A 24,575-nucleotide genomic window follows, 5' to 3' on the forward strand; every position below is an offset into this window, starting at 1 on the left:
GATCAGTAAACCAGTTCACCTTATATGACCTAGTGACAGTTCCTCTTTAATCCCACATGTAGCTGGTAAATGTTAATGCTTGAGGGGGCATTCAAAAGGTTGCTATGGGGCTCAGGTTTTTTCTATTTACGTCCCTGGCTGAAAGAACATGGGGAACTCACTCAGGACACTGATTAAAGCCCTCTGCTAGTTCATAAGAAGTAGGCACAAAATTGTTCCCCCATGAAGTGCTCCTGAATGGGGGGGGGGGGGGGGACATAATCGCAGCTAGTGGAGCCAAGCTCATGGAAAACTGGTAATTAGAAATGGAACCTGCCAAGTGTGGAAACTGCTAAAAAAAAATACATTTTACAGGAGACGTGGTGTGCAGGAATACTGTTACTCAAGCATACACACGGCAGCCTATTCTGATAATTCACCAGGAATAAATGATACACTTTAATTTTTCATCTACATTACGTACCCATTTAAGCACGGATAATATTGATAGAAATAATTAATAGAAACTTTTTTTTAAGAAAATCAGATACATTTTCCCATCCTTCATTTTGCCAGTATAAGTGATTCCCTATCGTGAAAATTCTGTCTAAATAAATAACATTCAATGGAAAAAATACAGATTCCAAGTGGCATTTCCAAATACATATCACAAATGGTATCTAAATGGATTTTGTGACCTATAGCGGTTCACCCCAGCATTTTATCAGTGACATAATAAAGCTGTATCAAAAGAATAGTAAGGATGCACTCCTAATCGTTGGTGCTAATGTAGGTTCGGGTTGTACCCCACTAGTAGAGAAAAAAAACCTATAAAGCACTCAAAGAACAAAAGGTCGTGTGGTTTCCCAAGAGGAATTATTCATTTATTATTCATTCCACAGGGTTCGGTATACATAGAGTAGAAAGAGATATAAATGCAAGAGATCAGTTTAGACGTTTCGGCCTAACCTAGGCCTTTCTCACATTCGCTGCAAAATAGAAACAAAAGTATACAATAATATAGAACAATTCTTTTAGAACTAGGAAGAATAAATAATGATATATATCAAATAAAACGTTCCAATATAAAGAAATACAAATAAAAATAAAAACATATACAAGGATAATTGAATGTTGTACATGGTATTCTGTGTAAGCAGTAAGGTATAAACCATATTGTCTGACTTATTCAAAAGATGATCTAATAAATTAGAGAGTCATCTCCTAAAATAAAATACAGAAATGCGCAAAGGGAATAGAACCCCTGAAATATATAGACACTGTTTCTCTAGGATGCGAACATACATAGTGGGAGAGGTATTATAAAAATACCTCTCTAGACCATACCATAAAATACCGGTTTTAGAAATCAATGGTGCATAGTGATATAGATAAATACAGGGAAGAAACGAAGGGTAGAGAAAAAATAAAGCAAACAGATACGAAGGGATAAACTGCTGTCTGTATATAAGAGTAGAATAGTGTCATACCTGCAAAAGCTCAAGACGGATGTATAGGGTACATTGGCGTCTGCCAGACGCTCTAAAGTGTGGGAGATCACACACGAGCGTCTGTCATTTAAAGCGCCCACTGTAAAACCGGAAGTCCGGTGTTTGGCACGCAAGTCGGCGCCGACGCATGCGCAGTATGGGTAATGCATTCCCCTAGTGGAACGCAAGCCATCTCAGTAGTTATGACGCCCCATGAAGCCAGCATATGATGTAGTGTAAAGTCAGAAACTGGTAATTAGAAATGGAACCTGCCAAGTGTGTAAACTGCTAAAAAAAAAATACATTTTACAGGAGACGTGGTGTGCAGGAATACTGTTACTCAAGTATACACACGGCAGCCTATTCTGATAATTCACCAGGAATAAATGATACACTTTAATTTTTCATCTACATTATGTACCCATTTAAGCACGGATAATATTGATAGTAATAATTAATAGAAACTTTTTTTTAAGAAAATCAGATAAATTTTCCCATCCTTCATTTTGCCAGTATAAGTGATTCCCTATCGTGAAAATTCTGTCTAAATAAATAACATTCAATGGAAAAAATACAGATTCCAAGTGGCATTTCCAAATACATATCACAAATTGTATCTAAATGGATTTTGTGACCTATAGCGGTTCACCCCAGCATTTTATCAGTGACATAATAAAGCTGTAGTCAGGAGATATTTTACTATTCTTTGTCTTTTCTATGATGTCTAAGGAGGGCAGAATTTTTCCGTGAACATGTACAGAATATTAAAACACAGACTGCAGTCATCCTTCAAGATAGAGATAGCGTAGCAATTGCTTCATTAATCCATAATCCTAAAGGGACTTTTCTTCTGAATTTTCTGTCTGGAACATTTTAATTCAGCTTGATCAGATTTCTACTTCTATTAGTCTCCCCAGAGATTTATCAAAGCATTTACCTAGGGGTTGGAGCTCTATTGGAGGCCTCCGCAGCAGCTCACTAGGTCTTGATTGGACTGGTGGTGGAAATGTAGCTTTTTCCCCTGCAACCATCTTAGTCTTCTTTATGCTTAAGATACCAAGCTCTATATTTTCCAGCTCTTATTAACGCTTTGGAACCATGGCTTAAAAGTCTGTTGCTCAGATCTCCCTCCTGTCGAATGTTCTTTTCTATAACTTTTACTGTATTTATTCCTAGTTATTTATGGATGCATGTACTAGAACATTAATGCACTGCCAATGACTTATCCCATATGTCCTGGCAGGGAAGCACTTAAATAGGCACTGCACTTTGCATTAATCGGTAGTATAGGTGATTATTAGAAACGTTGTAATATATCTTATTAGAGAAAAATGCCTCTTCTTCCACTTATCAGACTCCTCTCCTCCCCGCACCCCTCTTAAATGTTTTCACTCAGAATTGACATATTTTTACGTCTTGAGAGACAAGACGTACTATTTCAATGAAGGATTAGATTACATGCTGCAGGAGGGAGCAGGAGCAGATTGAGGGAGGCAGAGAGAGACACAGAGACGCTGCAGCAGCTTCCAGTAAGTGTTTTATCTCACCCTAGCATACCTCCCTACCGTCCTGGTTTAAACGGACAGTCCCGGATTCCGGGCGGTGTCCCGCTGTCCCAGTGGCCGGTGGTATATCTCTGTGTTAACGGTATCTGCGTCCTCAGGATGCAGATACAGTTGAATCCAATGGTGAAGCAAGGAACCATTAGCTGCCTGCTTCAGCATTAGTACAGAGCAGAGGGAGCTCGTAGAGGACTCCCTGGACACAGCACTACTTTAAGCGCAGAGCCTGGGGCAGCCTTTGACATCACTGTCCACATATGGACAGTGACGCAAGGGGCTACTCTTGGTGGGAATCCCCTGCTAGAGTGTGGTCGATGCTCTGGCCGGAGATTGCTCTCCCAGAGGGAACCCATGATGCCACTGTCAATATATGGACAGTGACATCAGGGGCTCCTCCTGGATCTAAATCCCCGGCCACAGCGTGGTCAATGCTTTGACCGGGGATTCTGCTCCTAGAGAGAACCCCTGATGTCCCTGTGCATCTATGGACAGGGAGGCCAGGGGCTCCTCCTGGAGCGGAATACCCTGCCAGAGCGTTGCCGACACTCTGGCCGGGGATTTCGCTCCTAGAGGGAACCCCTGATGTTACTGTCCATATATGCTCTGTGGCGTATTCTCTTGCTGGGTATTCGCTCGTAGAGGGCGCCTCAATGGTGCTATCTACTGGTGGGGGGATAGTGCTATCTACGGGGGGTGTGGCACTATCTACATGGGCACATTCACACTATCTACAGGGGACACAGTGGCGCTACCTACATGGGCAGTGTGGCACTATCTACATGGGCACTGGCACTTTATATATGGGCAGTGGCACTAGCGACAGCTAAGTAGGCATTATACTGTATGGGGCAGCTATGGGGCATTATACTGTATGGTGACAGCTAAGAGGGCATTATACTGTATGGGGCAGCTATTGGGCATTATACTGTATGGTGACAGCTAAGAGGGCATTATAATGTATGGGGCAGCTATGGGGGCATTATACTGTATGGGGCAGCTATGGGGGCATTATACTGTATGGAGCATTATGCATGCATAGGGGCAATATACTGTGTGGGGGCAGCTTTAGGGATAGGGTATACTGTGTGAGCTGAATCGTGTGTGTATGAGGTTAGAGGCGTGGCTTAAAAAAATTGCCTCGACGTGCTACGCATCGGTTGTCCTTCTTTGCAATACTTGAAAGTTGGGAGGTAAGCACCCCAGTGCTAAATTCACAGCTAAACTGCTCAGCACTGCAGTATAATGTCCGCCATACTATTTCTGAGGGTGTGCTACAGAGACATAGAAAGAAGATCTGCTCTCCTATGTGTGCAGTGTACAGCAGACATGATAGCAGTTAGGCTCCACCCACTAGCTCAAAGAAAACATAGGCTCTATTCACACGACCGGGTCAGAGTGTCTGCCGATAAAAACGGCCGTTTTGCATCCGTTCCAGGCCGTGTTTACGTTTTTAACGGCCGATTTTGACTTGCTTTGCATCCGTTTATTTCCCTGTCCGTTTTAAAATCGGATGAATTTAATTTGTAAATTTTTTGTCACACTCTAACCTCTGTAGGTAGTGCCGCACAGCCCCCCTGTAGGTAAGGCCACACAGCCCCCCCTGTAGGTAGTGCCACACAGCTGCCCTGTAGGTAAGACTACACAGCCCCCCTGTAGGTAGTGCCACACAGCCCCCCTGTAGGTAGTGCCACACAGCCCCCCTGTAGGTAGTGCCACACAGCCCCCCTGTAGGTAATGCCACACAGCCCCCCTGTAGGTAATTCCACACAGCCCCCTGTAGGTAATGGCACACAGCCCCCTGTAGGTAATGGCACACAGCCCCCCTGTAGGTAATGCCACACAGCCCCCTGTAGGTAATGCCACACAGCCCCCCTGTAGATAATGCCACACAGCCCCCCTGTAGGTAATACCACACAGCGCCCTGTAGGTAATGCCACACAGCCCCCCTGTAGGTAATGCCACACAGCCCCCCTGTAGGTAGTGCTAAACCTCCCCCTTTTACATAGCACCCCCCCATAGATGGCACCACCCTACCTTCCTGTAGATAGCACCACTGTAGGGGATCGTTCCAGGAGAAGTCTGACTTCAATGTCCATATATGGAAAGTGAAGTCAGGGACTTCTCCTGGAGCGGAAATACCGGCCATAGTGCCGGGGATTCCACTTCAGGAGTAGGGGACCGCGCCGGGAGAAGTCCCTGGCATGTCCATATATAGACAATGAAGTTAGGGACTTCTCCTGGAGCAGAATCCCCGACCACAGCTTCGGCAATGCTGTGGTCGGGGATTAGGGATTCCGCACCTACAGGGAGCAAAAAAATACCCTCCTCCTCCTCACATGCACTTCGCACTGTGAGGAGAAGAGAGCGAACGAGCGGCAGAAAGCACGGCCGTCACTTGAGTGACAGCCTGCTTTACACGGCCCCATAGACTTCGATAGGAGCCGTGTGGCCGGGAGAACGGCCGAAAATAGGGCGTGTTCCATTTTTTGACGGCCTGGATTACCGGACCGTCAAAAAATCGGCCGTGTGAATAGCCCCATTTGGGGTCTATTGTTCACATGACCGAGAATCCCTGTCGTGTGAATAGGGCCTAAGAATTAGAGATAGAGTCGGCAGAGGGGAAAACGGCTAAAACATACAGGATATAAGTCATATAATTGTCAGAAATAGTGTTATTCCTCATGTACACACATATGACAGCTTATTCTGAAAAGAACCCTTGTACATAGTCACACCCCATAGATGGCACCCCCCCCCCCTACCTTCCTACAGGGGACTGCTCCAGGAGAAGTCCCTGACTTCACTGTCCATATATGGACAGTGAAGTCAGGGACTTCTCCTTGATCAGAATTACCGGCCACAGCGCTGGGGATTCTGCTTCAGAAGTCCCTGATGTCACTGTCCATATATGGACAGTGAAGTCAGGGATTTCTCCTGGAGCGGAATCCCCAGCCAAGCTTCAGCTGAAGCTGTGGCCGGGGATTAGGGATACAGCTCCTACAGGGAGCAACAAAATACCCTCCTCCTCACATGCACTTCGCTTTGTGAGAAGAGAGCATGCGAGCGGCAGAATGCACGGCCATCACTCAGATCACATCCGAGTGACAGCCGTGCTTTACACGGCCTCATAGACTTCTATGGGAGCTGTGCGGCCCAAAATAGGGCATGTTCCATTTTTGGACGGCTCGGTTTACTAGGCCGTCGAAAAATCGGCCATGTGAATAGCCCCATTTGGGGGTCTATTGTTCACACGACCGAGAATCCCTGTCGTGTGAATAGGGCCTAAGAATTCGAGATAGAGTCGGCAGAGGGGAAAACGGCTAAAACATACAGGATACAAGTCCTATAATTGCCAGAAATAGTGTTATTCACACATATGACAGCTTAGGCTGGGTTCACACGAGCACATTAACGTCCGTAATTGACGGACGTATTTCGGCCGGAAGTCTAAGACCGAACTCAGTGCAGGGAGCCGGGCTCCTAGCATCGTAGTTATGTATGACGCTAGGAGTCCCTGCCTCTCCGTGGAACTACTGTCCCGTACTGAAAACATGATTACAGTACGGGACAGTTGTCCTGCAGAGAGGCAGGGACTCCTAGCATCGTACATAACTACGATGCTAGGAGCCCGGCTCCCTGCACTGAGTTCGGTCCGGGACTTCCGGCCGAAATACGTCCGTCCATTACGGACGTTAATGTGCTCGTGTGAACCCAGCCTTATTCTGAAAAGGCACCTGAAAATGACAGGTACGCTTTAGGTAGCCAAGGACTTAATTGTCCTTGCTACAAATGGACCTAGCTGATGGTGGACTCTTGGCTTTAAATCATTCTGAGCAAAGGAGCAGAGGGGAAGCCAGTGGGGGACGTGCTAACGGCGTGCAGGAAAATATGTGATCCTCCTCATCTCCCTATCTACCTTTAGATGACCCCAGGAGGGAAAAAAACCATCTTTTGTACATGTTCTCACCCCTTTTTACAAGTCAGAGCATATTTGCCCTCTGATTGTCACATGTTTTTTTATATATATATTTTTTAAATAGTGAAAAGATAGGCAGTTGCTCACATAATCACCCCTGTGCACCATTTATTGAATCCACAACCCAGACGTTTACCAGCGTCCAGATCGCGGCATCAACTAAGTTGCACCAAGTGCTTGAACCACAAACCTAAACATCAATAAAGTTTCAAAGTATTATACTGTCCTTATCTGGTCTGTAAATCCTATTTAGCATAAAATCCTCTGACCCCGTCTTTCTATCGATACCCGCTACAATAACAGAGATAATGACCATTACTAGAGAAATCTGCTTGATAAATTTCTGACCAATGGAACAGATTTCTGTCAGACAGAGATTACATTTTCACCCACTGACGGTCGACATAAAGAAACATTTCCAACTAGTTCCACAAAACAAAATTTTTTTAAATTTTTATTTTCAGCAGCTTTACTCCAAAATATAAAGACCCCTAGTATGTTACCACCTGCTCCATATGGACATATGAATTCAGATGTGTGCACTTACTGTTGGCAAATTTATCTTCTATAAAAAAATATGGCCAGGGCCATACTGAGAGTGGCAATAATTGTTATGGGTCCCTCATCAATTACCGTAGTTACTACACAATTGACCCATGCACGGTATTTGAGAAACATTTATCTAATTTATTCCTTAGCAATTTTATTTTTTTTGGGGGGGAGGGGGGATGCTTTCTGTTGCCTTGTGAGGGGATGTGGGTTAATTCTGGCCATACTGCACAAAAGCATTAGGGTTTGTAAACATTTTAGATTTTGACTGAGCAGCATTTGTTATGCAGAGTAATATGGTGTTCAGATTTATTTACTATACACTTGCATAGGAAATAGCAGAAGTGGTAATGCATGGAGAGCACATCGAATAATATTCCAGGTCACATCTCAATTATAAAGCCAGAACAAACAGCAAGACATCAGCAAATAGGTGTGCAAAAGGTTACTGCTAATTTCTGATATGTCTCCAGGATATAGTCTGCTGACAGGTTTGCAAAGCATTATAGCATTAACTAGTGAGTATCAGAAAAGTCCCATGGCTAAAGGAAGCATTCCAAGAATGACAGTATGTTAAGGACTTGTTGTAGTCGGAATTCTCCAATATATATCAACTATAATAAATATATTTACAACAGCTTAAAAGCGGATTATACATGTGTCCAAGGCATATAAGGACCCATTCACATTACGTCTTTGGACATACGTTTAGCGTTTATGGGAAAGTACCTGATGTATACGTTAAACAGAGACTGAGATATATGCCTAAAAGATGCATCTGTCACCCATAGGCTACTATACTATCCATTTTACGTATACGTCATGAGCTTTTGGTTGACGGATCCCGTTGACAGATGCCATACTGTGGCATCCGCCAACCATAGCCTACTATGGCATCCAATAAACATAAACGTCATGAAAAGCTCATGACGTATACGTTAAACGGGAGCATGTGATGGATGCCATACAGTGACGCCCACATTTATATATATATATATATATATATGTATGCCGCACTGTATCATTTTTTTTTACGGGATTCTGTCATATGGAATAGCATAGTCTACTGCGTATAACAGCCTAATGTTTTGGCTCTGTGGGCTAATGTTACCCTTTGGACACATTTAGTGTATACGCCAGGAGCTTTCCTTGCGCACACGCTAACCGTACATCACAAACGTCACGTGAACAGGGCCTAACCCTGTACTTAGAGGATTTGTTCCTTCTTGTGAGAATCAACATTGTGTTCCGCCACTTGCTACATTGTGCCTCAGCTTTTCATTTATATTGTTTTTAGGACACAGAAGACAATGAAAAAAGAGAAGAGGATGAGCCTGATGTAGCAGCAGCCCAGGATTCAGATGTTTTCGCGCAGAAAAGCTTGGCCTCATCTCCCGAGGTGCCTCACACCTTACTTTTTTACCTTTTGTTTCTGGTTAATGCAATGTACAGGCTACTTAGGTCAACAAAAGGGTATAACCAGTTTGCCATTTCTATTGTAATTCTTGCTGCTGATGTGTTCTGGTGAAGGAACCCTGGTTAGAAAACACTGCTTTAGATAGTTGTCAGCTCACCAGACAACTGGCTTCCCCAATTCCCCCTAAACATGAATGCTCGGACTCGAGAGTGCGGGTTTATTGCCATAGGAAAAGGAAGCTTAATGGCTTCCAGATACCTACTTTCCTAGATAATACTTAGAAGGCCCAGCAGTAAAATTCCTCCAATCTCTATAGGTAACAGATGATCTGAAGGTGTTGGTGGTCAAAAGGCAACTGTAACAAACATATGGAGGGTATCTGAATGCTCTTTTTAAAAAAGAAACATTTTTTCCCCATCATTCTGCACCCCATAATAAAAACAGTCGAAATAGAATATTAGAAATTTTAAAAAAATGAAAAACTCAAATTTCGCATGGACATAAGTATTCAGACCCTTTGCTGTGACACTTGAAATTTATCTCTGGAAGCCTTTCATTTCTGTAGATCATCTTTGAAATGTTTCTACATCTTGATTGGCGTCTACCTGTGGTAAATTCATTTGATTGGACATGATTTGGAAAGACACACCCCTGTCTATATAAGGTCACACAGCTGACAATGCATATCAGAGCAAAAACCAATCCATGAGGAGGAAAGAACTGCCTTTAGAGCTGAGAGACAGGATTGTGTGGAAGCACAGGTCTGGAGAAGGGTACAAAAAAAATATCTGCTGCACTGAAAGTTCCTGAGAGCACAGTGGCCTCCATAATTCTTAAGTGGAAGAAGTTTGGAACAACCAGGGCTCTTCCTAGGGCTGGCCGCCCCACCAAAGTATTTGGGGGAGAAAGGCCTTGGTAAGATAGATAAAATGTAAGGATATCACAGCACTAGATAAATAGAATATACAGGGTGCAGGTGTCAATAGTACTTGATCCAAAAGTCCCCTTAGTGAGATCCTGAAAAAAGAAACAAGGCAGCACACCCAAAAATAAATGGAATTTATTCACCCAAGGATGCAACGTTTCAGTCCAGCAGGACCTTTCTCAAGCATTGTTTCTTTTTTTGGTAAGAGGGGTGACCAAGAACCCAATAGTCACTATGGCTGAGCTCCAAAGATCCTGTGTGCAGATGGGAGAAACTACCAGAAGGTCAACCATCACTACAGCACTCTACCAATCTGGGCTTTATGGTAGAGTGGCTAGAAAGAAGACTCTCTTCAGTAAAAGACACATGAAAACCCGCCTGGAGTTTTCAAAACAGTACCTAAAGGGCGTTGACTGTGAGAAACAAGATTCTGTGGTCTGATAAAACCAAGATTGAACTTTTTGGCCTCAATTCTAAGTATCATGTCTGGAGGAAACCAGGCACTGCTCATCACCTGCCCAATACCATCTCTACAGTAAAGCATGGAGGTAGCAGCGTCATGCTGTGTGTTTTTCAGTGGCTGGGACAGGGAGATTGGTCAGGGTTGAGGGAAAGATGGACGGGGCAAAGTACAGAGATATTCTTAATAAAAACCTGATCTGGAGTGCTCTGTACCTCAGACTGGGTCGAAGGTTCACCTTCCTACTGTAGCGCCCATGGCCGCGGGCCTTCGGGTTTACTCACCTCCCGACGCCCGCAGCCATGGATCTGTGAGCGCTGGCCTCCGTCTCCCTCCTAGGAGATGCCAGCGCTCACTTCCACTCCGTCTGGCTGGGTCCCGTAGGGTGCGCGCGCACGCTGGCGCCCGGCCTTAAAGGGCCAGCGCGCGCAATTAGGAAATCGTCATCATCATCAACTGCCATGATTTCCTGGTCTATAAGAAGGCCCCTGGCCTTCTAATCCTTGCCTGAGCATTGTCAGTCTTTCCCAGTCTGTCTCGCAAATGGTCCCTTAGTGTCTCCCGTTCCAGCTGTTACCCGTGCCCTGTTACCGTTCCTGTATTCCGTATTGTTCCTGTGCCTACCCGCGTTCAAGTGTCTTCTGCCACGTCAAGTGCCATCTGCCACGTCAAGTGTCTTCTGCCACATCAAGTGCCATCTGCCACGTCAAGAGCCATCTGCCACGTCAAGTGTCTTCTGCCACATCAAGGGTCTTCTGCCACGCCAAGTGCCATCTGCCACGTCAAGTGTCTACCGCTCATCGGATACTGCCCGCCACGTCTGGCGCCACTTGCCGCACCTGCCTCCACCCGTGCTGAAGCCACAGCCACCGCCCGGACTAATTCAGGTACCCAAGCATTACTGTCTGCCATTTTACGTTCGCATAGACTGTGACCTGGTCAGCTGCCTCCCCGCTACGGCGGAGCGGCCTAGTGGGTCCACAAACCCAGTGTCCGTGACACCTACAAGACAATAACCCTGAGCACACAGCCAAGACACAGGAGTGGCTTAAGGACAACTCTGAATACCTTTGAGTGGCCCAGCCAGAGCCCTGACTTGAACCCAATTGTACCTCTCCGGAAAGACCTGAACATGGCTGTCCACCAACAGTCCCCATCCAGCCTAAAAGAGCTTGAGAAGATCTGCAAAGAATGACAGAAAATCCCCAAATGCAGGTGTGCAAACCTTGTATCACACCCAAGAAGACTGGAGGCTGTTATCGCTGCCAAAGGTGCTTCAACTAAGTACTGAGTAAAGTGTCTGAATACTTATGTCAATGCAATATTTTAATTTTAACCTTTTAAATAAATTAGCAAAGAGTACTAACATTCTGTTTTCACTTTGTCGTTATGGGGTATTGAGTGAAGAATGATGGGGAAAAACCTTGATTTTTATTTTATTTTAGCACAAGGCCTCAACATAACAAAATGTGAAAAAAGTCTGAAGACTTTCCGAATGCATTGTAAATAAAACCATAATGGGTCTCATTTCAAAACTGTTTAACATTAAAAGTTACTTTATTGACCATAGCAACCGGAGTTCATTTCTTGAACTGCTCTCGAAAAATAAAAGCTGTACAGTTATTGGTTGCTGTGGACAACAAGGACAGTTTTCTTTAACCCCTTCCTGGCCCATGACGGAACAGAATCTTATAGGTTGCCTGCTAGTATTACACAGACAGGCAATAATAAAGTTAAAATGTTATTTATACTCCACAATGGAGAACGTAAAATAAAATACTTCCAAAAAATGTTGACATTGCCTTTTTTCCATTAACCCCCCCAAAAAAGCTTAAAAAGTTAATCAATTGAGTTATATACCCCAAAACAGTACAATGGAATAGCGTAACTTACCTGCAAAAAAGAGCTCTGATAAAGCTACCACGACAGATAAATCTAAAAGTTATAGCTCTCGGAAAAACATAAATGTAACGACCTATAAAAAAATGTTAAAAATAGAAAAATAGGTATACAGAAGTAGAAGTTTGCATAGGTTCACTCCTCGCGTTTCCACCACGTTTTCTGAAATCATTCCATGCCACGTTTGTAATTCTGGTGGTGGTAGATACAGAGAGATCTTCTGAGTCGGCAGCAGATGCAAAAGGCAGTACTACATGGAAAGGGATGTATCTTGCACTCATGGTAACTAAACTTCTGATTTATTCGGTCATATTAAAAACAAACATTTAAAATCTCGGGAAGACGCTAACGCGTTTCAAACCACTAGGGTTCTTAATCATAGCTGGCTTAGCTAAGCCAGCTATGATTAAGAACCCTAGCGGTTCGAAACGCGTTAGCGTCTTCTCTGTATTTTACATCTGTTTGTATTTAATATGACCGAATAAATCAGAAGTTGTGTTACCACGAGTGCTGGATACATCCCTTTCCATGTAGTACTGCCTTTTGCATCTGTCCCCCATCAAAAAAAAAACATAAAAGTTAATCAATGAGTTATATGTACCCCAAAATCGTCTTGCAAAAAACAAGCCAACATGTGGCTACCTATACGGAAAAATAAAAACGTTATGGCACTCGGAATGTGCTGATGAAAAGAGGAAAATAATTGTTGAGTCCTGAAGGCCAAAATTAAGACAGTTTTGATAAATGAGACCCTATTCTGATTAAATACATGAAATGCATAAAAGACCCATTTAATTAGTACAAATATTGGATCCATTAACCAAAAGTCATGTGTTTAAAATGAGCAGTATTTATTTAAATTGCTAATTGTTTTCAGTTTTTTTTTTTTATTGTTTTATGTTCTACATAGAAAAGAATTCAGAAGTATTTGCTTTCACCCTAAGGCCTCAAGCACACTTCAGTGAAATTCTATGTGGCCATGAACACATATTCGATTTTTTTGCGGATCAGTGTGTCCATCCCGCAAATGATAGAACAGGTCCTATTCCCGTCCGTTTTTGCGGATCAGTCTCAGCCATTCTTTTCATTGGTCAGTTAAAGCTACGGACCACATACAGAAGCCATCCGTGTGCTGTCCGTGTTTTGCGGATCAGTGATTTGTGGCCGTATAAAGCTCCACGGATGTGTGCTTAAGGCCTAATATGTATATATTTAAACTAAAAAAAATAGTCAATATTTTTGTTAGTACACTAACTTTTTCCAAATATGATTATCTAATTATATGATAAAATGAACAAAAACAAATATTTGTGGGGTCTGCCAGGGAACACACAGGGCTGGTTTAAAAAGGCTGGACTCACACATGTAGTTTTTGATGAATTATTTTTTTTAACCATATACAGGAGGGAAGAGAAGTGCAAACTCTTTTCTTAAAGGGGTTGTCCGGGAATAAATGTTGTTTTTATTTTAACCTAATGGGACACGTACATTTACTTTTCTAATATAATGTTTATATGTGGCAACGTTACATACTTATAATTTGCGGTCATGTGACCTCGCCAGAAGTACATTTTTCATTTCCTGTGTCGTTCCGTGTCTTTGCTCAGGCAGCACTTCTGGCTGAACAAAGGCACGGCGCGTCATCAACTACATTTACAGGCAGTGGGACGGGCGGATGTTTCATGAGCTCTTCAGAGCTCCGCCTCTGTTCCCACTACCTGTAAACACAGTTGATGATGCGCCGTGCTTCTATTCAGTCGGAAGTGCTGGCTCAGCAAAGACACGGAGCGTCATCCATCATAGTACACGCCCCCTCCTCCTCCTATCTCGTCGTCCACGCTTCCTCCTCACACTTCAAAGAACGGCCGTAAACATGGCCGAGAAGGAGGAGGGGTGGACGACGAGACAGGAGGAGGAGGGGGTGTGTACTATGATCAACAGTGTTTACAGGCAGTGGGATCAGAGGCGTAGCACTGAAGAGCTCATGAAACATCCAACCCGGCCCACTGCCTGTAATGTAGGAGGAGGGTATTTTGTTGCTCCCTGTAGGAGCGGAATCCCTAGCCACAGCTTCGACCGTAAGGACAGTGGACATATATGGACAGTGACGTAAGGGACTTCTCCTGGAGCGGTCCCCTACTCCTGAAGTGGAATTCCCGGCGCTGTGGCTGGTGATTCCGCTCCAGAAGTCCCTGACTTCACTGTCCATATATGGACATTGAAGTCAGGGACTTCTCCTGGAGCGGTCCCTACAGGAAGGTAGGGGGGGGGCCATCTATGGGGGGGCTATGTACAAGGGTGCTGTATAGCACTACCTACAGGGGGGCTGTGTGGCATTACCTACAGGGGGGCTCTGTGGCACTACCTACAAGGGGGACTGTGTGGCATTACTTACAGGGGGGCTGTGACATTATCTACAGAGGGCAGTGTGTGGCCAGTCAAGAGTTTGCTATGGGGCCCAGTCTTTCCTAGTTACGCCCCTGCATAGGGATGTTGGGGTTAGATACAGGGATGTTGGGGTTTATACACAGGGATGTTGGGGGTAATAGATAGGAATGATGGCAGTTATATGCAGGGGTGATAGGGTTATTTATATACAGGGGTGATGGGGGGTTATATCATCCCCCATCATTGATGCATATAACCTGTGATCCCACGTGTATTACCCCCCCCCCCACACACACACTCCTGTATATAACCCCCATCACCCCTGCGTGATTTATAGTGTGTGTGACTGTGTGCAGGGAGGGAGCTGGCTGCCTATAGTTATAGCAGGGAATGACCCTGTAAACATAAAGGGGCGTGGCAGTATGCAAATAGCCGACATGCTGTGGAGGGAGGAAGGGGGATGTAAGCGGTCTCCTGAGATGCAGCAAGGGATCATGGGTATGGTGGGTATGGTTATAAGACAGGAAACAGCCAGGACCAGAAGCAAGGGATGTAAAGAAACATAAAGAGCAGCAGTGACGATTGAGTTCAAACTGGTTAGAAGGTACGTAGGGGGTTTTAGGGAAGGCAAACCAAGGCTGGGGGACACTTGTTTTTTGAAAATATTTCTTTCCTGGCCAACCCCTCTAAATTCCCAGCCACTCCAATGCCATTGGTTTGATGGTCTCCCGCCGATCTCTGTTTACTTCACTGCAGCGATGACATGCCGTACCGACATGTGACTGCTGCAGCCAATCACCCGCCACAGCGTTGATGCCAGTATGTATGACATATGACCACTGTGGCTAGTGATTCGAACAGGGATGGTGGCGCTGGAGGGGGATTTAAGAGGCTATGAACACCTTTTGAAATAGACATTTTTATAAAAAAATAGACAAAAAAAAAATATCAGTGTGATTGGTGCAACTATCAAAATACTTTTTATGAATAAATATTTTTACTCTTTGAGATACAGCTGCTTTGTATTCTGTTTACAGAGGAGCTGTATGGTACGCTAAAACCTGTATCTGCAACGTCCACAGGACTCACGGGTTCAGTGTCAGCGGGTCCTGCGTGTCTCTGACACGCAGGATCCACCTGTAATCGATCACATCTTAGGCTAAGTTCACATCTCATTTTTACTGTACGTCTGATGTGCACGTTTTGACAAGTGAAAACAGTGTCAAAACGTGTACCACAGAATGCATGTTGATTTCTATGGTCAGAACAGATGCCCTAATGTTGTAGATTGTGCATACGTTTTGAGTGCTTACGTTGTATCCTTTTTTTTTCCATGTCCTGAAAAGCGTAGTCTAATACGCTTTTCAGTACTTATCCAAAATGTATACGTTTTTATTTGTATTAAAGTCAATGGCGACGTCTGGACGCTGTATGCAATAATAAACCCCACATTTGCATATGTAAAACATAAACGTTTTTGTAATCTTTTATGGTAAATCTTGTCTTTAAAAAGTTTGATTCAGCTAAAGAACAAAAAAAAGTATAAGTTTTTATAAGTAAAAACAGACACAAACGTATCAAAACGTATACGACGTATACTACAAAAAAACGTAAGCATATATTATAAATGCATACGTTTTTGTACGTTTAAAAATGTATACATCGTTGTATACCACAAACATGTGCTCAAAACTAGATGTGAACTGAGCCTAAGTTATGAACTTAGATGTGATCGATAGCAGCTAGAGCCTGCGTGTTGTAGACTTGCAGGACCCGCTGACACTGAACCCGTCAGTTCCGCGGACCTGACCGATACAGGTTTCAGCGCTAGATACAGCTGCGCTGTATACAGTATACAAAGTAGCTGTATCTCAAAAAGTTACAATTCTTTTTAATAAAAAGTATTTTGAAAGTTACACCAATCACACGGATTGGTGCAAAACCGGTAGACTCACGATGGTCCTTGGCAGAGCCTGCAAATGGTACATGTTAGCTTATGATGAATTAGGGTGCATTTTGATAGCATATAACCATTTTTGGTAAGTACTCCCAGAAGATTATACATGTATCACTCAGAATCTCATGAGACTAGGCATTGTGTTCCTCAAAGGTATTAATTTATTGCCGTTTTGAAACCTGCTTATAGTATATTCACCTCCAAGAGGACTCTGTCTAAAAATGGATTACGACTATATTATTATTGCAAGCACAGGTTGTTTTTTTCCGAAAGCAAATATCACACTTCTGTTCAACTGACCAGTTTGAAGACCACATTGCCCGAAATTTTCAATGGACCATTAATGCAACCTGGATTATTTCCAGCTTGCCTGGATGAGTTTTTCTGATGAGTCTTGGTGAGGCATTGCTCATAGAAGTGACAGTAACTGGTCTTATTCTGAAGTATTGTTACACTGCTTCCACCTACCTTGCACATAGAGAAGACTTGTGTATCATGTCTGAATGTATAATATTCTGTGAGTGCAAACCTTACTGATGTATCATTCGCATACAATGTGTACATGCGTGTCCTTTTGAGAGAAACAAATGAGACACATATTATATTGTCCACACTGTGGATTGGCAGCTAACTCCTCTTGCTCTGATTACCATGCAGGGCATGGAGCATTGGGTTTTCATAGAAAGGAGGAAAGAAAATTCTCATGCTTCATTTGAAGATGTGCCAAAATCTCAAACTGTTCAGATTTCTGGACAGGATTTGTCCCCCAACAGGGAAGATCAGATGCAACTTACCAGGGATAGGGAGGAAAGAGAAACGGAGGACCTACACGAGGAGAAAGGAACAGAGAAAGTAGTACAAATGGTGAAGGGAGTGGAGAGAAGAATCAGGTTGACACAAAGGGAAGAGCGCCTGGTGATGGTAACTGGTGAATGGGACACAGTGGAAAGTAAAGCAAGGACAGCACCAGATGGTGCCCCTGCAGATGATAGCAGAGAATGGGCTATAAAGATGGACAATGTACAACAAGGCCAAGTCTGGAGTAGGGGAGAGGAAGTAGATGGAGAAGAACCCTCTATAAAGCGGATAGAGAGAGGAGTGGTAGCATCTGGGTCGTCAGAGAGGTCTTATGATATGAGCAGGACCATTGTGGAGATTGGAAAAAGCAGGCGTGTCATTTTATGTGATGAAGAAGAAGCGGATGATAGCGCTGATGAAACTGAAGGCGAGTGGAACAATGAGGTCCACTGGGAAGACCAACAAAAAACTTTAATATGGTGTGAGAGTTCTGGGTACCAACAACCTAAGAAATCAGAAAATGTAGAGGAATCAGACAAAAGTGCATTATTCCAGCAACGTCATGAGCGGATGCAATTTTCTGTATTAAATGGTAGAAAAGAAGGACGTCAACAAGCTGAAACAGTGAAGGAAACATTAAGGGAATACGTCACAACGGATATCCTAATGCCAGATGAGCATACTGAAGAAAGTACTGAAGTCTGTGCGACAAGCACAGATAATGCAGAAGAGGCTGCAGCTTCCAGACTTCTGAATGAACCAATGTCTTCACGTGTACAAATGACAGCTGAGAGGGTTGCAGAAGATTTACCTTTGGAAGATTGGGGTCCACCAGTCCTTCACTTTATGTTACCTACTATAATACCGTTACCAGTGAGTTTTCCCAGAGAACGGGGTCATCAAGAAGTAGCTGCAGCCAGCAATCCAAGTGAACAAATTCTTGTTCAACCAAATCCTAGGCACCATGGTGCTCTATATCAAGATGGAAATAGCAGTCCTGCTGAATCCACAACAGATACTCCTGGAGAACTTTCATCTCCAGATTCAGGCTGTGAAATAACACTCACCGATGGGGCGGTAACTGTGCTAAGTCCTCAACAGTAGCATGTTTGTAAGGGGGGAGGGATAGAGGCACCAAACCTGCTTGACGTTGGTGTTGTGGTTTGGCTAACACGCCAGGTCCCTGTGTGTGTATACGAAGGGGCATGGTGTCATAATGGGATCTGTCTGCCTGTCTGTGCCAATACTCTCCCACCATCTGCTTTTGGCTGGATTACCATCTGGCTTAAAATACCCCGTCCCCAAATATCAGTCTGAATCGCATGGAAGCAAAAGAGGAGACGGGAAGGAGAGCTGGTGGAAAGATAAAGAGAGAGATGAAGCTCCATCCTCTTCTTAACTAATCTGGTAACATCACTAAAATACATCTTCCCCACTCCAGGAATCAGGCGCTTTCAATGACATAACAGTGATTCATTGGCTCCTGCAGTAATTTTTTTTAGCCGTCTGGGATAATCAGTGCTTTTCAGGTACCCTGCAGTTCATGCCCTATGTTAAATGCATAAATGGATTGAAAAGCCTTGCGATTTGCTCCTTCATGGATAAGAAGGAGTTACTAATCTCCATCCCACCTCCTCCCCACTTACTGCACTGAGGCTGCCGTTTTTATTGCTTTTGTGCTATGCATCTGGACACTGATTCACTGAGCTGTATTAAGTCTGGGAATAAGATGAAATATGTTCTTAAAGGGTCTCTACAATCTTAACCAACCTGACCCACATTGAGAAGTGTAGCCGTGTAAACATTTTGAAGTCTCCTTTCATGTATACCTTTGTTTTAACTTCTCTGTTTTATTTATTTTATTCATATATCGGTCTTTTTCCTATATTCCCTTTTAATTCTTGCGTCCCTATCCTTGTGAATACTGTATAAAAAAAATAGAATACATATCCAATATGGCCCCTTGGTAACACTTTAATACAACTTAGTGAATCAGCAACCATTCGAGCCTGGCTTTGATGCTGTGCTGCCCAGCATCAGTCTCATGCATTGTGCTGCAGGTCTTGCTCTCTGCCCCTTGGCAATTCTTCACTCTAACCCTTTTCTCCTGCTCTAGAGTCAACCACTTGAGTCAACATCTTGGGAGGAAAGGGACATCCCGTCTGCTCTCAGAGAGGTCTCCCTGCCGGACCAGGGTTATAGGAAAACCGGGATTGTCCTTTTTCAGGTCAGGGCTATGGCCTGCCCTGATTCTGTTTGCACAGTGTTATTTTCTGACCTAGTGGGGGTGCAGAACAAATTATTTTTCGGTGTATGCCAAGTAGAACATGGTCTATGAAAATAACAAGAAAAACTTTATTGTTATACATGAATGTTAAACATAACACAACATACAAATATCTAGGTCTGCACAACATTCAGTTTTTATGCAGTAGAAATCTAACATTACAGAGATATCTTATATTTCTCTATATGATCTTCTGCAAAACCTTTCAAAAGTCACAATGGTGTAAAGCTTCACTAACAGGTGTCTATTCAGAGTCTGTTGCTAAATGTAAATCCTAAATGTATTTGATAACCTCATCTGATACTGTGGTCAAGAGGTGATCTGCTAATACTTTCCTTTAACAGCCAATACATTATATTCACATTAGAGAAGTAGTAGGACGTTTACTTACATTGATGTGCCATCAAAATAGGATGCCCATTGGATGAGCTATGGGATTTAATTGTTAATAACCCTGTGTATAGTATTTGAAATTATTATGGAAGGGCATTATCACAATCCATCTGAACTCACCATGCACTCGCCTCTGAGCAATGTCACACTGAGCTCTTTCGCCATCATGGCTTTTTGAATTCCTTTAGAGAGTGAGCAGCAGGGAAGCAGATGAAGGACGCACAACAGGAGAGGAGGAGCAAAGTGCAGGTCTTCTAAAAGAAAACCAACTCAGCATTGAGAGGAAGTGCTCAAGCATAACCGTCAGTTCTACATCCAGTCTGGAGGCCGAGGTGGACTTCACGGTCATTGGAGATTATCACTCCAATGTAGGTTTTGAAGATTTCACACGTAGTCTGCCGGAGTTGCACAGAGACCAGGGTGATGGTGATGGTGCTGGAGGCACAACTGACAACCCTGCAACTGCATCCCAAGAAGCACACGATGGAGACAAGCCAGAGGAGGAGACAACGGAGGTACAAAGTTACAGCATGGAGTGTCCAGACGTACCCTTGTCCGTGTTGTCATACCTACCAGTAAATAAGTAACCTGTGGCATCTTAAATTGGCTGCCCAGGTCTGCAGTACATCACTGAAAGTTTCAAGTGCATTGAAGGTGCTGGAAATGCATGACATGGTCAAATACATAAACCTTTATGTAAAACTCCACATCCTTCATCTACTGTTGTGTTTGTGTGTTCAATATCCCCAGCTTGTTACATTGCATGTCACTGTGCCATGATACCACCATTGTGCATGCTGTGAGCATCCATATTTTGAGCCAAGTAGTGTCCCGGATGTCATCTGCTCTGACACATGACATGAAAAGTTTTTCTAGCATGTTAACGTACATCATATGTCATTTTATTAAACATCATATATACCCATCCTGTGCATGTTTTTAATGGTCATTCGTATCATTAACCTTCATAAGCTATTTTCCATGTATTTTGGCCTGTTGTCTAACCTCTACCTCTGGTAACCCTATTCTTTTGCCTCATAGTCACACCTGAAGACAGAGGTCATCACTAGTGTGAATGCAGTCAGCAGAACAGATGGAGAAACCATTACACATACACAGATTACTACTGTGCAAACCACTCAGGTAACAATTTTCAAAATACAGGAGTCTTAGGGTCCTTTCATACCGGCCAATATGGGCAGTAAAAACTAGCGCCGATCAACGAGACAGCTCTTTGATCGATGTTCGTTTGCTACTTTCACTAGGAGCTATGATCAGTAATGTATGGGGGTGAGTGATTGTTACTACGATCGCCCGTCCCCATGCATTTCCATCATGCCAGCAGCATGTCTCCCAGATGTGCTGCCGATAACGATAATAAAATTTTGGGTTTTCATTAAGGGCATGACCACACGTGGCGGATTTCCTCCGCAACTGTCCGCATCAATGCCGCACAGAATCTGCGTTGCAGATTCTGCTGCGGATCTGCACAAAATGTGCAGTACATTGATGCGGACTAGCTGCTGCGGACTGCGGGAAAAGTGCTTCCCTTCTCCCTATCAGTGCAGGATAGAGAGAAGGGACAGCACTTTCCCTAGTGAAAGTAAACGATTTTCATACTTACCGGCCGTTGTCTTGGTGACGCGTCCCTCTTTCGGCATCCAGCCCGACCTCCCTGGATGACGCGCCAGTCCATGTGACCGCTGCAGCCTGTGCTTGGCCTGTGATTGGCTGCAGCCGTCACTTAGACTGAAACGTCATCCTGGGAGGCCGGACTGGAGACAGACGCAGGGAGTTCTCGGTAAGTATGAACTTATATGTTTTTTTACAGATACATGTATATTGAGATCGGTAGTCACTGTCCCGGGTGCAGAAACAGTTACTGCCGATCGCTTAACTCTTTCAGCACCCTGGACAGTGACTATTTACAGACGTCTCCTAGCAACGCTCCCGTCATTACGGGAGCCCCATTGACTTCTTCAGTCTGGCTGTAGACCTAGAAATACATAGGTCCAGCCAGAATGAAGAAATGTCATGGTAGTAAAACCAATACGCTCCGCAGCACACATAAGATCTGCGGACTTCATTGCGGAATTTTGACTCTCCATTGAAGTCAATGGAGAAATTCCGCCATGAGTCCGCCACTGCTCCGCAACAGACAGAGCATGCTGCGGACACCAAATTCCGCTCCGCAGCCTATGTTCCGCAGCGGAATTTTACGCCTCGTCTAAACGAACACTGCTAAATTAAAGTGTAAGTCAATGGACAAACGGCACCGCTGCGGATTAACGCTGCGGAGTGTCCGCAGCGGAATTTTAGTGAAATTCCGCCACGTGTGAACCCAGCCTAACTGTTAGCCATAATCTTCAACATTAAAAGACAAGAATGCTGGAAATTGATCACTCTGTGTGTAATGAATCTATATGAGTTAAAAAATGTTAATTTAATTACTGAAATAAATTAAACTTTTTGATGATATTCTAATTAATTGAGAAGGACCTGTAAGAGACTGTTAGCATATTTAAATTACAAGGCTTATTTTTATGGCTATGACTGCTGTCCTGCTCAGTATGAAGAAAAAAGTTAAATATTTCCAGTAAAATAACGCCTATAGTCATTGTTGTATCTTAACTGCATGTCAGGCTGAGGAAAACAGGACAGACCTTGGAGGTGGAGATCTGGCAAAAGCCGTACACTATAGTGAGAGTGCCCAACCACTACAGGCAGACGTGGCTCGTACCCAACATGTAAGTTAGACAAGAAAGCGGAGTATTACTCTGATGTTGGTATTCAATATTATTGTGTTACCAAGCAAATAACCTATTCCTCAGGTTTCCCATACTGCAAATATTACCCACGGCACAGCAGAAACATTGTCATCCTCCACAACTACCCATGTGACAAAGGTAAGGACATTTTAGGCCATACTCACTATTATCAAATACATTTTATTTGATTAATTATGTGGTGACTTTTGTATAAAAAAAACAGATCATAATAGATTACAGCAAGTGGATACCCCAGTATTTGAGTATTTGAGTATTTGAAGTTACTGGCCACATAAGTGCTGTTATACTACTTCTCGGTCATCATGACAAACTTTCTGTTCTCTGTTCTGCTGGTTCAGTCTTGTCATAGAGATGCTTTTACCATGTACAGGAGCTGGTGAATCTACCTAGACCAGATTTATAGATCCTGCCAAGCACTGTTATACTTTATTACTATGTTTTATCTCTCTATAACAATGTAATTTGCTAAATTTTTCAAAGAAGGGCATAATAGGACAATATACACTATCTTGACAAAATTATGTGGCCACCTCATCATCACACCTATATGAGCTTCTTGGCTATTACAATTGAAAAACAATGGGCGTTAATATGGAATTGGGCCAATTTTGCAGCTCTAATAGCTTCCACTCTTCTGAAGATTTTGGAGTCTGTCTGTGGGAATTTGTACCCATTCAGCCAAAAAAAACAATTAGTGAGATCAGACATTAATGTGGGACAAGAAGGTCTGGCTCCACACCAAACACTTCAAACCATGTCTTTATGGACCTTTTTTTGTGCACTGGGACACAGTCATGCAGGAAAGGAAAAGGGTCTTCTCCAAATTGTCACTATAAAGTTGAAAGCATACAATTGCCCAAAATGTCTTCGTATGCTGTAGCATTTAAGAGGAACTCCACTTTATTTTTTTATTGCACCCTCTATTTGTACATTGGTGTTGCAGTGGGGTGATGTGTGCAAAAATACTTACCGATCCCCGCATCTTGTCTTTTTCAGGTACAGCGCAGCTCACGTGACCTTCCCTCTGACTTGTCCGGAGTCACTGTGCTTTTCAATAAACCGGAACTCAGGCTCTCAATGCATTCCTATGTGAGCCAGAACGAGGCTCCATAGGAATGCTTTGAGAGCCTGACTTCAGGTTTACTGAAAAGCAGCGATTCGAGACAAGGTCAAAATGAAGATCACGTGAGCGGCGCTGGACCCGAAAAAGACAAGATGCGGGGATCTGTAAGTATATTTGCACACAGCACCCCACTGAAACACCAATGTAAAAATGGAGGGTACAATAAAAAAAATAAAGTGGAGTGCTTCTTTAAAATTACCCTTCACTGGAACAAAGGGGCCTAGGCCAACCCCTAAAAAACAGCCTCAGACCATTATCCCTCCTCCACCAAGTTTTAGAGTAAGCAATATGCATTCCGGTAGGTAGCATTCTCCTGGCATCTGCCAAGTCAAGATCCGTCCATCGGGCTGCCAGATAGTGAAACATGAGTCATCACTCCCAGGAACACGTTTCCACCACTCCAGAGTCCAGTGGTGACATGCTTTACACCAATCCTGCTCACGCTTGGCATTTTGATCTTAGGCTTTTGTGCAGCTGTGCGACTGAAAACTCACTTCATGAAGCTCCTGACAAACAGCTCTTGTGCTGATGTCAATTTCAGAGACAGTTTGGAACTCTGTACTGAGTGATGGATGCAACAAAT

At 43.6% G+C, this 24,575-nt stretch overlaps 1 protein-coding gene across 11 annotated transcripts in view; it reads left to right on the plus strand.

The window, feature by feature from the left end:
* Nucleotides 1-24,575, plus strand: part of EPB41L1 (erythrocyte membrane protein band 4.1 like 1) — a 123,586-nt gene that overhangs the window by 96,902 nt on the left and 2,109 nt on the right. For 7 of the 11 annotated variants that reach the window (XM_075845030.1, XM_075845031.1, XM_075845033.1 and 4 more), the window contains 8 exons: nucleotides 8,854-8,955; nucleotides 17,260-18,477; nucleotides 19,517-19,627; nucleotides 20,269-20,595; nucleotides 20,696-20,734; nucleotides 21,122-21,223; nucleotides 22,723-22,827; nucleotides 22,912-22,986. In XM_075845030.1, the coding sequence (XP_075701145.1) occupies nucleotides 8,854-8,955; nucleotides 17,260-18,477; nucleotides 19,517-19,627; nucleotides 20,269-20,595; nucleotides 20,696-20,734; nucleotides 21,122-21,223; nucleotides 22,723-22,827; nucleotides 22,912-22,986 (2,079 nt within the window). The remainder of the gene's footprint in view (nucleotides 1-8,853; nucleotides 8,956-17,259; nucleotides 18,478-19,516; nucleotides 19,628-20,268; nucleotides 20,596-20,695; nucleotides 20,735-21,121; nucleotides 21,224-22,722; nucleotides 22,828-22,911; nucleotides 22,987-24,575) is intronic. The other 4 variants (XM_075845035.1, XM_075845038.1, XM_075845039.1 and 1 more) reach the window with 3 other exon arrangements.

This window comes from Rhinoderma darwinii, chromosome 13 (assembly GCF_050947455.1).
Source record: "Rhinoderma darwinii isolate aRhiDar2 chromosome 13, aRhiDar2.hap1, whole genome shotgun sequence".
Lineage (NCBI taxonomy): Eukaryota > Metazoa > Chordata > Amphibia > Anura > Rhinodermatidae > Rhinoderma > Rhinoderma darwinii.